Genomic DNA, 10,467 nt, shown 5'->3' on the forward strand with positions numbered 1-10,467 from the left:
TCTTTACTTTTCCCCCACCATTTCCCTCCCTTCGTTTGGGTTTTACCCCCTTTTTCCCTTCCCCTTTCTTGGTCGGGGCGGGCGGGCGCTGGGGTTTGCTTTATCCCCGCTCCAAGTGGGTGTTTTTTGTTGGGGGGGGTTGTTTCTTTCCCTCCCTGACGACTCGGGGGGGGTTCCTTGGATTATTATTTGTATTGTTTTATTGCTCCCATCCCACCCTTTCCTTTGGGTTATTTAAGGAAAGATTTGATTTGGATCATTTCCTTTGGCGTTCTGCATGCGGAGGTTTGCATGACCCACGTTGTTGAGGGCGAGAGGAAGGTGCAGAGTAGCGTCTGTGTAGCCTGCCTTATGCGATGTGCGTTGACGTTGTGAACCGCGGCCCCGGCCAGGTGCCCCCCGTTAAAATCCCCTTTTCTCCTTCTTTCCTCTCTTCTTCCCCCCACCTCTTCTTTCCCCCCTTCTTTCTCTTTCTTCCCCCCTCCCTATCCTTTGCCAGAGGCCAGCCTCGGCGTCCCCCTCTCCGCGGGCTCACGGCAGGACGGACCCAGCGTCCCCCCGTACCCGGGGGGGCCGACACGCTGCCCGCAGCCCCCGGTCGCCCAGCCCGGAGCGGGGCAAGCACGGCCACCGGCACCGGTCCCGCAGCGCATCGCCGCCGCCGCGCCACCGCGGCCAGAGCAAGGGCCGGCCCCCGGCCCCTCGGGAGCCGGCCGGAGCCGCGCTCAGCCCCGCCGGATACAGCAGCGACTCGGAGGGCTCGGCGGGATCGGGATCTCATCCCTACCACCCGCCGCTCGGCGCCGACAGGAACCACGGAGCCAAGAAGTAAGGGGGGTGGGATGCAGGGCATGGGGTGGGAGGTGGGGGGTGCGGTGAGGGGGTGTCCCGGTTACAGCCGGGTAAAGCTATGGAGGACATGCTGGGGAGCAGGGTGGGGTTAGGGTGCTCAAGGGATCGGGATGGGGATGGAGATGAGGACAGGGATGGGGGTAGGAATGATGCTGGGGGTGGTGTTGGGGATGGGTCTGAGTTGGGAACAGGGAAGTGGGGATGGGGATAGGAATAGTGTTCGGGATGAGAATGGAAATGGGGACAGGGATGAAAACGGGGATGGGAATGGCGACAGGAATGCTGCTGGAGACGGAGATGGGAATGGGGACAGGGATGGGGATGGAAATGGGGATAGGAATGATGTTGGGGATGGGGACAGGGATGGAAATGGGGAAAGGGATGGAGATGGAGATGCAGTTGGGAATGGGGATAGGGAAGAGCTGCAGCAGGCCTGGACTCCCCGGCTCCCATGGGACACCCTGGCAGCTGGGGTGGGTTGGGTGCAAGGAGGTGCTGGGGTCTGCCTTCGCAGGGTGAAGGACAGGCACCACCGGGGCCGGCCCAACAGCAGCTCGGAGTCATCGGCCAAGCACTCCCGGCACGCCTCGGAGCGCAGGAAGAGCCCTTCGCCCAGCCCCGGCCAGCGCAGCACCTCCTGGAGCTCCAGCGGGTCCCTGTCCAAGTCCCGCTCCCGCTCCCGGGACAAGAGAGCAGGACGCAGCCGGTCCCGCTCGCCCTCGCCCAAGAAAACAGCCAGCAGGTCAGTCCTGAGGGAATCCGGCACAGGGGCACGGATACAGCCATGGGCTTGGGGAGCATCCGTGACACAGGGTGGTCCTGCTGGGCATCATGGGCTGTCCCTGCATCCCTCCCGCATCCCTGATGCTCCTCCTTGTCCTCTGGTGTAGAGAGAAGGACAACGAGCCCCGAACACGTCACGGTGACCCCGATCCCACCCGCGCCCGGCGCCGCTCCAGGAGCTACTCACCCATCAGGAAGAGGAGACGCGACTCCCCCAGCTTCATGGAGCCCAGGAGGATCACGAGGTGGGTACCAGCACATGGCAAAGCCTCTGCCATGGCCTCTGCACAACCCAGGGCTGAGGTTTGTGCCAGGCAGCCCTGAATGATGGGTGGATGGGCGGATGGATGCATGGATGGGTGGATGGGCACATGGATGGATGGATGGGTGGATGGATGGATGGATGAATGGGCAGATGGATGGATGGATGGGTGGGTGGCTGGGCAGATGGATGGATGGATGGATGGATGGATGGATGGATGGATGGATGGGATGGATGGATGGATGGATGGATGGACGGATGGATGGATGGATGGATGGATGGATGGATGGATGGATGGGTGGATGGATGGATGGGTGGATGGATGGATGGATGGATGGATGGATGGATGGATGGATGGATGGATGGATGGATGAATGGGTGGATGGATGGATGGATGGATGGATGGATGGATGGATGGATGGATGGGCGGATGGGCAGACGGATGGATGGATGGATGGGCGGATGGGCAGACGGATGGATGGATGGATGGATGGATGGATGGATGGATGGATGGATGGACGGACGAACGTACGGGTGGATGGATGGATGGATGGATGGATGGATGGATGGATGGATGGATGAATGGATGGATGGGCGGATGGGCAGACGGATGGATGGATGGATGGATGGATGTACGGATGGATGGGTGGATGGATGGATGGGTGGATGGACAGACGGATGGATGGATGGTTGGATGTACGGATGGATGGGTGGATGGATAGATGGGTGGATGGACAGACGGATGGATGGATGGTTGGACGGATGGATGAATGGACGGATGGATGGATGGATGGATGGATGGATGGATGGATGGATGGATTGATAGATAAGTTCAACTTAGATATAAGGAACAAGGTCTTCCCTGTGAGGGTGCTGAGGTGCTGGCACAGGGTGCCCAGAGAAGCTGTGGCTGCCCCATCCCTGGCAGTGTTCAAGGCAAGGTTGGACACAGGGGCTTGGAGCAACCTGCTCTTGTGTGAGGTGTCCCTGCCCATGGCAGGGGGTTGAATCTGGATGATCTTAAGCTCCCTTCCAGCCCAAACCACTCTGGGATTCTGTTATTGTATGGACACTTGGATGAGCAGCTCTGTGGATGGGTAGATAACCCTGAGTGTGTCCAGCTGGGAGAATCAGCCAGCCCAGACAGCTGGATAACCAATACTACAGCCTTGTGATCTCTTCTGGTCTTGAGGCATGAAACCGGGAATTCATTTCAATCCTGTGCCTATTCCAGCAGGACACAGCTGCCAGTGTGTCTCTCCCCTGCCCTCCCAAAGCTGGTTTCTCCTCCTTGGGATCCCATTGAGCCAGGATCCTGGCAGTAAGACAGGCAATATTTAGTGCCAGATGGAACACTCTGTGCATAGCGTGTACCTTGTCAGCATGCAGCAGCACTGCTGGCGAGCTATCTCCTTCCTGACCTGTCCCTCCTGCTCTCAGCTGGGAGATGGGACCGTGCAGTGGAGGGGCTGGATTGGCAGAAATCAGCTCTGGCTCCCTATGGAGAGGGGTTTCATTTTGCCTGGGCTTCAATGAAGTTGTAAGGAGGGAGTACCGGGTTAGAGCTCCCTGCAGCCCTCCCTGATGGGTGCTGCTAAAGAACATGGGCTGGGAATGCTGCTCCCAGCCCAGAGGAAGGTTTCCCAACCTCAGCTGGTTTTGCATCCCTCCTGCTCCATCCCTGAGCTGTGTTTTGCTGGGATGTCCCAAGGAAGGGCTCAGCTGGATGACACAGCCCATGGTCCCTGTCACCCATCCCTGGGATGGATGGGGATGCAGACCCAGCTCTGCTTCGGGTTCAGGAGGAGCAGAGCTGTTTCTGCCAGGCTCAGAGGATGCTGTGGGGAGGGGGCAGCCATAGCAACACCCTCAGCCCTCTTTGCATGCCCCATAGCCCAGCCAGAAGCCACAGGGCTTTTCCTGCCCTCCTGCCCTGTCCCCAGTCCTCATCACCCCATCCCCACCACCCCAGCACCGCGTGGTCTTGCATCAGTGATGCCAACTTCTCCTTTTCCATTTCATCCCAAGGTCCCTCTTGGAGAGCATCGCCGCCAGCCTGGCTCCCAGGGTAACCTCCCCCCTTCATCCTCCTCCTCTTCCTCCTCCTCCTCCTCTTCCTCCTGGACCTCTCTGTGTCTCCTCACACCCTAGGATGCCCTCAGCACCTCTGGGCCGTGCCTGTGTGTCTTCAGCCCCACTAACACTGGGCAGGGAGAATGGGGCAGGGGGCTGGTTCGATGTCCCCCCTTGTTCCCCGTGTCCCTCCTCACCCTCAGGCGCCAGCAGGGCCGCAGCTCACCTCCTGCTAATCCCGAACGTCTCTTTTTCAGCAGCTTTCAGTCTCTGGTGCCTGGGAAACACAAAAACCGCATTAACCTGCTCACTTTCTGCCCTCGCCGCTGCTTAATCCAGGACTAACACCAGGGGTGGACTGGGGAGGAGGAAGGGGATGAGGGCGGGAGGGTGATGCTGCGCGGCCGGACCGCATCCTCCACCCGGCTCCGAGCCCTTCCGGGATGCTCGGTCCCAACGCTGGAGCGGGGGATGCCCTGATTCAGTTTCCTTTCCCCTTTGCAGCGCTCGCAAGCGTCCCATCCCTTACTACCGCCCCAGCCCCTCGTCCTCCAGCTCGCTGAGCACCTACTCCTACAGCCGCAGCCGCAGCCGCAGCTACGACAGCTACAGCAGCAGCCGCAGCCGCAGCCGGACTCGCAGCCCCCCCAGCCGCTCCCGCAGCCCCAGCCGCAGCCCCAGCTACAACAGCCGCAGCAGCTCCGAGAGCGCCGGCTTCTGAGCCCGCTCCGGGACCCGGACACGGCCCCGCGGAGCCCCGGTGGGGACCGGCACCACCGGGGAGATGGAAAAGAGCTGGGGGGTGCTGAGGATGGACCTGGCGGCGAGGGAGAACGGCGCTTGGAAGCTCAATGGGTCCTTGGGGGTGATCCCGTCCTCGTCCCCTACTCCCCGATGGGGTGTTCTGAGGGTCGGGATGGGGTAGGGGGAGAATTGAATCTCTTCTTGTTACAGTGAGCACTGGGATGGGGTGAGCACAGAGCGAGGGAACAAACTGCTCTTGGGGCGGATGGGGACACCCCCCCCCCCCCCCCCCGTGTGCTGTTTTGGGTTGGTTTGATGCTTTTTGCACAAGTGTATCCTTGGGGGGGGGTGGTGGTGGTGGTGAAAGGGACCTCTTCAGCCCAGGGTGATGCAGCCAGAGGTGAGCCCCAACTTTCTAATGGCCAAGGTGTCCCCATGGTGTCCCAGGGTCCATTTTGCCCCCCCCCCCCCCCGACCCAAGTGCACCCCGAGCCATGGATGAACAAAAGCTGGTGGCACCCACGAGTCTCTTCACAAGTGGGGGCCATCCCTTTAGGTTAATGCTGCTCATCCCAGCCCAGGAGCCCTGGCACCATCCACCTCACCCAATTTGGGGGGGGACCAAACTGTCACCCCCAGGAGGAGGGAGCCATGGGGCTGGGATGCAGATTTATCACTTCTGGGGCTGCAGCCAGCCCATCCTCCTCTGGCTCTGGCACATTGATCCCACCTTTGGGCTTGATGCCCCCGGCCTCATTACAGAGGAGAGGGGCAGGAGGGTCCATGCTTTGCCACAGCCCCACTTTTGCTGCTTCTCCAATCAAAAAGCCCTCCCCCCCCCCAGGCACCGAGGACAGTCCTGACCCCCCCTGGGGCCGTTGGTGTTTAATCCTCACCAGCCCCATGTTTTCCAGCTGGCTGGAGCAGGACGATGGGATGAGCCTCGCTGGGTGGGAGAGCAGCTGCCTGGATTAACCTGCTGCTCCTGATAAAGAGCAGGGCTTTGGCAATCCCTATTGATGCTGGTTTCCAGCCAGTGGGATTGGGATATGTGGGGAGGCAGTCCTTTGGAGTCCATTTCTGCTGGTAGTGGTATGGATTTGTTAGCTGATGATGAACCAGGAGGGCAGAGATACAAGCAGAGGGGTATTCCAGGGTTGGATCCCAAACCCAGCATGTCAAGGAACCAGGCTCAGCTATGTGCCCTTACAATCATGGAATGGTTTGGGTTGGAAAAGACCTTAAAGTTCACCCAGTTCCAGCCCCCTGCCATGGGCAGGGACCTTCCACTAGAGCAGGTTGCTCCAAGCCCCATCCAGCATCTCCAGGGATGTGCTGTGCCAGGTACCAGCCTGGGGTACCCCATTCACCCACCCCAGCTCCACTGGGCCCCTTCTGCGGTGCTCAGACCAGCAGAGCCGTTAGCAATGGGGTGAACAGGTAAGGAGGGGACATGCTCATGGCTCTCCGTGGCTCAGCTTGTGCCTGTGGTAGGAGGAGGAGACAAAGGGTCCTGCTGCCCTGGGGAGATGAAGGGCACGAGCATCCCCATCATCCCTATGGGGATGATGACCCCTTCGCTCCCTAAACCCTACCCCCATCAATCACAGCTCACACTGGCTGTGGGAGCCCCAAAACCCACCTTGGGGAGGGATGGTCCCCGACAACACCCACCCAGATTGAAGCCACCATCAGCGGCCGCAGCCCCCCCAAGGCCCCCGGTGCAGCCCAGCCAGCACATCAGGGATCATTTCCAGTCTTCCTCTTTTACAGTGTCTGTGTCCCGCCACGGAGGGAGCAAACTGGAACAAACTCTGTAGGGACACTGCAGTATTTTCCTCTCTCGCGCGCGCTCTCTTTCCCCCCTGGGTTGTGGGCTCAGCTGTAGACCCAGTGAGCTGGTTCTGTCACAATAAAATATACAGTATATATTGTAAATGACTCTGCTGGGCACCGAGAGCTTTATTCATAGGGGCTTGGGCTTGTCCAGCTCCCCAGGCCTACCCTCACCCTCTATCCCTGTCTCCTGCCACCCCTGGCTTGTCTTGTCCTGGTGCTTCTGCATCCTGCTACAGTGATGGGGGGAACCCTCTGGGAAGCTCCGCCTTGGGGCAGAGATGTCCCGTTGCATCCTCGCTGTATCCCTGCAGCCCTCCTGGCTCCCTGCATCCTTCTCTGCATCCCTCCTACCCATCTAATCCCTCTCTGTGTTCCTGCCTGCATCCCTGCATCTCTTCCAACCCTCCCATTTCCCTGCATCCCTCCCATTGGCCTGCATCCCTCTCATCCTCCTACATCTCTCCCTGCATCCTCCTATCCCTCCCATTCGACCCTCCCATGCCTCCCTGCATCCTTCTCTGCATCCCTCCCCGCATCCCTCCCAGCCCTCCCCTTTCCGCATCCTTGCATCCATCCAGCCCCTCCCTCTCTGCGTCCCTCCCCTTTCCCGCATCGTTGCATCCCTTCACCTCCGCAGCATCCCCGTCCTCCAAAAGGCTCCCCCCCCCCCCCCCCCCCCAGCCTTTACCAGCCCCTGCGGGGCTCAGCGCCGGGCTCTGCCCCAGACAAAGGGGTCCCTCCCTACAGGGCTGAGGTGGGGGGGACAGAGCAGATGGGTCCCAGGGGCTGTCAGGATCGCTGGGCTGGAAAAAACGCCCTTCCCTGGGATCGGGAGCCTGGAGTCTGGCTGCGAACGGGAATCGCTTCCCGTGATGTGAAGAGCCACCCCAGCCCCCCAAGAAGGAGCTGCTCCCTCCATCCCCCAAACCTCATCAGCTCTATCCCCCCTCCTCACCCCCCCAGCCCCCAGGATGTCCTGCCAGCCCTTCAAGGTCCTACAATCCCCCCTCAACCCCCACTGGGACCCGCATTGGCTGGAGCAGCCCACCCCCAGCTTTGTGCTGGGGGTGTGTGTGTGTGTGTGTGTGTGTGTCCCCAGCATCACGTCACGACATTCAGCACCATGTCACGATATTGAGCACGGCGGCGGTGCCCGGGGGCTCCAGAAGCTTCTGTCCGGTGGTGACGCAGCGGCTCCCGCACTGACTCACCCGCGGCGCTGGCTCGGCCCCAGCCCCTTCCCATCGCATCCTTGGGATGGTTCCGGGCAGGAGGCTGGGATCGGCTCCAGGCGCCATCCATCACCTCCCAACCAGCCCATCCGAGGGACACTTCCCTGGCACGGCGATGGGAACCGGGATGGGGGGGGGGCAGCCCCATCCCTGCGCTTCCCACCCAATGCGGCTGCGTGCGGCCGCCCCCATCCCGGGAAAGTTTCTCGTCCCTTCCCTGTGCCCTGCTGTGATTTCCATTAATAGCCAGCTGAGCCGCCCGCCTAAAAATAACCCCCGTTAGCCTTCATAAGGCCCCATAGCGCCGCCCCCGCCCCGGCAGCACCATGGCCGAGCGCCGCGTCCCCTTCACCTTCCTGCGCAGCCCCAGCTGGGACCCGTTCCGGGACTGGTACCATGGGAGCCGCCTGTTCGACCAGTCCTTCGGGATGCCCCACATCCCTGAGGATTGGTACAAGTGGCCGAGCGGCACCGCTTGGCCCGGCTATTTCCGCCTCCTGCCCCGGGAGAGCGCCTTGGTGCCGGCTCCCGGTTCTCCCTACGGACAAGCGCTGAGCCGGCAGCTGAGCAGCGGCATCTCCGAGATCCGCCAGACCGCGGACAGCTGGAAGGTGACCTTGGATGTGAACCACTTCGCACCCGAGGAGCTGGTGGTGAAGACCAAGGATAACATCGTGGAGATAACGGGTGGGTGATGAGGGGACGGGGGGGGAAAGGGAAGGGAAGTGGGGTAAGGGGTGGGAGGCAAGGGAAGGAAGGGGAAAAGGTGATGGAGGGGAAAGGGAGAGGAGAGTAGAGGAAAAAGGGGAGGAGCAAAGCAAGGCAAAGAGGAAGGCCCCTCATTACAAGCTCAGTCTCGGGGTGCGCTCATGCTGCAGGTGTTACACAGAGTGCAGACACCCCCAGCCCAGTGTTATTGACCCCTTGCTGTGCTCCCAGCCAGGATATGGGGTGTCAGGAGCCCCGCAGCCCCCCGTGCTCCCCACACACTGTGATTGGAGCACAGACCCCATGGCATGAGGCCAGCTCTGTGCTGTGTGCCTGGTGGGGGGTTCCACATGGGGTGGGACGATTGCCACTCAGCAGGATTGGGATGGCAGTGCCTGGGAGAGGCTGGTGCTCCATCTCCCACTGGGCTGGGGGAGCAGAATGAGGGATGTGGGTCCCCTTGGCACCACGCTTTGCTCCCCTAGGATGTGTGGGATCATAGGATCACAGAATGGTTTGGGTTGAAGGGACCTCAGAGCTCATCCATTTCCAGCCCCCTGCCATGGGCAGGGACACCTTCCACTGGAGCAGGGTGTTCCTGGAGGGGTCCCACTGCCCCTGGTCCCCCCCAGCTGATGTTAAGGCAAAGAAACCCAGGACAGGGGCAGAATCAGCCCTTCCCCAGTGCTGGATGATGCTGGAACCTGGTGGGATGGGGCAGGGAAGGGTGATCGCAGGCACAGAGCCCATCCAAGCTCTGCTCATCCACCCAGCCCCTTCCAACCATCCCGGTTTCCTTTCCCCCAGGCAAACACGAGGAGAAGCAGGATGAGCACGGCTTCATCTCCAGGTGCTTCACCCGCAAATACACGTAAGTACAGGGAGAGGGGAGACGGGATCCTGGCAGCATCCCTGTGTCACTGGGGACCTCTGACCACCCTCCCATCCCCTCCAATGCCCACAGCACAAACTGGGGATGCTGCTCTCCTAAACTGGGGATAACACTCACCCAAATTGGGATTAACACTCACCCAAACTGGTGATGCTGCTCATCCAAAACCTGAATGCTACTCACTCAAACTAGTGATGCTCCTTGCCCAAACCGGGGATGATGCTCACGCACCCTGCGGGTCCCACTCACCCCAACCAGCAGCGCGCTGAGGCAGCAACGTGGGGCTGAGCATCGCATCCCTGACCCCCATCTCTGCCCCACAGCCTGCCCCCCGGCGTGGAGGCCACGGCGGTGCGGTCCTCGCTGTCCCCCGATGGCATGCTGACGGTGGAGGCGCCGCTGCCCAAGCCTGCCATCCAGTCCGCAGAGATCACCATCCCCGTCACCGTGGAGAGCCAAGCCAAGGAGCCGGCCAAGAAGTGAGGAAGAGGAGGAGGAGGAGAAGCCGCTGCCTCCCCACAAGCTGCATCCTCACCCCCATCCCCGCTTGCAGCCCCCTTTTCATTACTTTGTACTCACCCCATCACTGAGTGCCTTGAATCAATGTGAAGGAGCCAATAGAATCAGCTGGAATAAAGAGTGGTGAAAGAAACCAGGCCCCATTCCCTGTGTCCCCCATTCCCTGTGTCCCCCATTCCCTGTGTCCCCCATTCCCTGTGTCCCCCATTCCCTGTGTCCCCCCCCCCATTCTCAGTGCACCGCGGATGTGCTGGGGCAGGAGGGAACCACATCGAGTCCCTCCTCCAGCAGCCCTGGACCAGAGCATGGGATGGAGCCACCCAGGGTCAATGTGGCCAAAGGGAGGGGCACTGAGCCCTGCTCAACAGCATGGGGTCAGCATCACAGAGACCCACATCCTGAATCTCTGTATCCTGCATATCCCACATCCCAGGTCCCCACATCCCAGCCTCCAGCATCCTGTGTCTCCAAAACCTCTGGTCTCCAAAACCTCTGGTCTCCAAATGCCAGGTCTCCAACATCCTGGGATCAGCATCCCAGTTTTTCACATCCTGGGTCTCTGA

General features: G+C 60.8%; 2 protein-coding genes across 3 annotated transcripts in view; both read left to right on the forward strand.

Annotated features, from left to right (window-relative positions):
• SRRM3 (serine/arginine repetitive matrix 3) overlaps positions 1–5,380 on the forward strand; it is a 28,989-nt gene extending 23,609 nt beyond the window's left edge. Inside the window, exons 12-16 of one of the 2 annotated variants that reach the window (XM_062614883.1) lie at positions 500–828; positions 1,367–1,594; positions 1,743–1,880; positions 3,926–3,965; positions 4,475–5,380. In XM_062614883.1, the coding sequence (XP_062470867.1) occupies positions 500–828; positions 1,367–1,594; positions 1,743–1,880; positions 3,926–3,965; positions 4,475–4,927 (1,188 nt within the window). In that variant the 3' untranslated portion in view covers positions 4,928–5,380. The remainder of the gene's footprint in view (positions 1–499; positions 829–1,366; positions 1,595–1,742; positions 1,881–3,925; positions 3,966–4,474) is intronic. The other variant, XM_062614884.1, reaches the window with a different exon arrangement.
• A 2,532-nt stretch (positions 5,381–7,912) lies between these two features.
• HSPB1 (heat shock protein family B (small) member 1) lies at positions 7,913–10,037 on the forward strand. The gene is made up of 3 exons (XM_062614885.1): positions 7,913–8,472; positions 9,301–9,364; positions 9,709–10,037. The coding sequence occupies exons 1-3, from the start codon at positions 8,112–8,114 to the stop codon at positions 9,866–9,868; spliced, it is 585 nt and encodes a 194-aa protein (XP_062470869.1). The 5' UTR covers positions 7,913–8,111; the 3' UTR covers positions 9,869–10,037.
• Positions 10,038–10,467: the final 430 nt, after the last annotated feature.

Source organism: Pezoporus occidentalis, unplaced genomic scaffold (assembly GCF_034315485.1).
Source record: "Pezoporus occidentalis ecotype Australia unplaced genomic scaffold, CSIRO_AGI_Poc_V1 ctg179, whole genome shotgun sequence".
Classification (NCBI taxonomy): domain Eukaryota; kingdom Metazoa; phylum Chordata; class Aves; order Psittaciformes; family Psittacidae; genus Pezoporus; species Pezoporus occidentalis.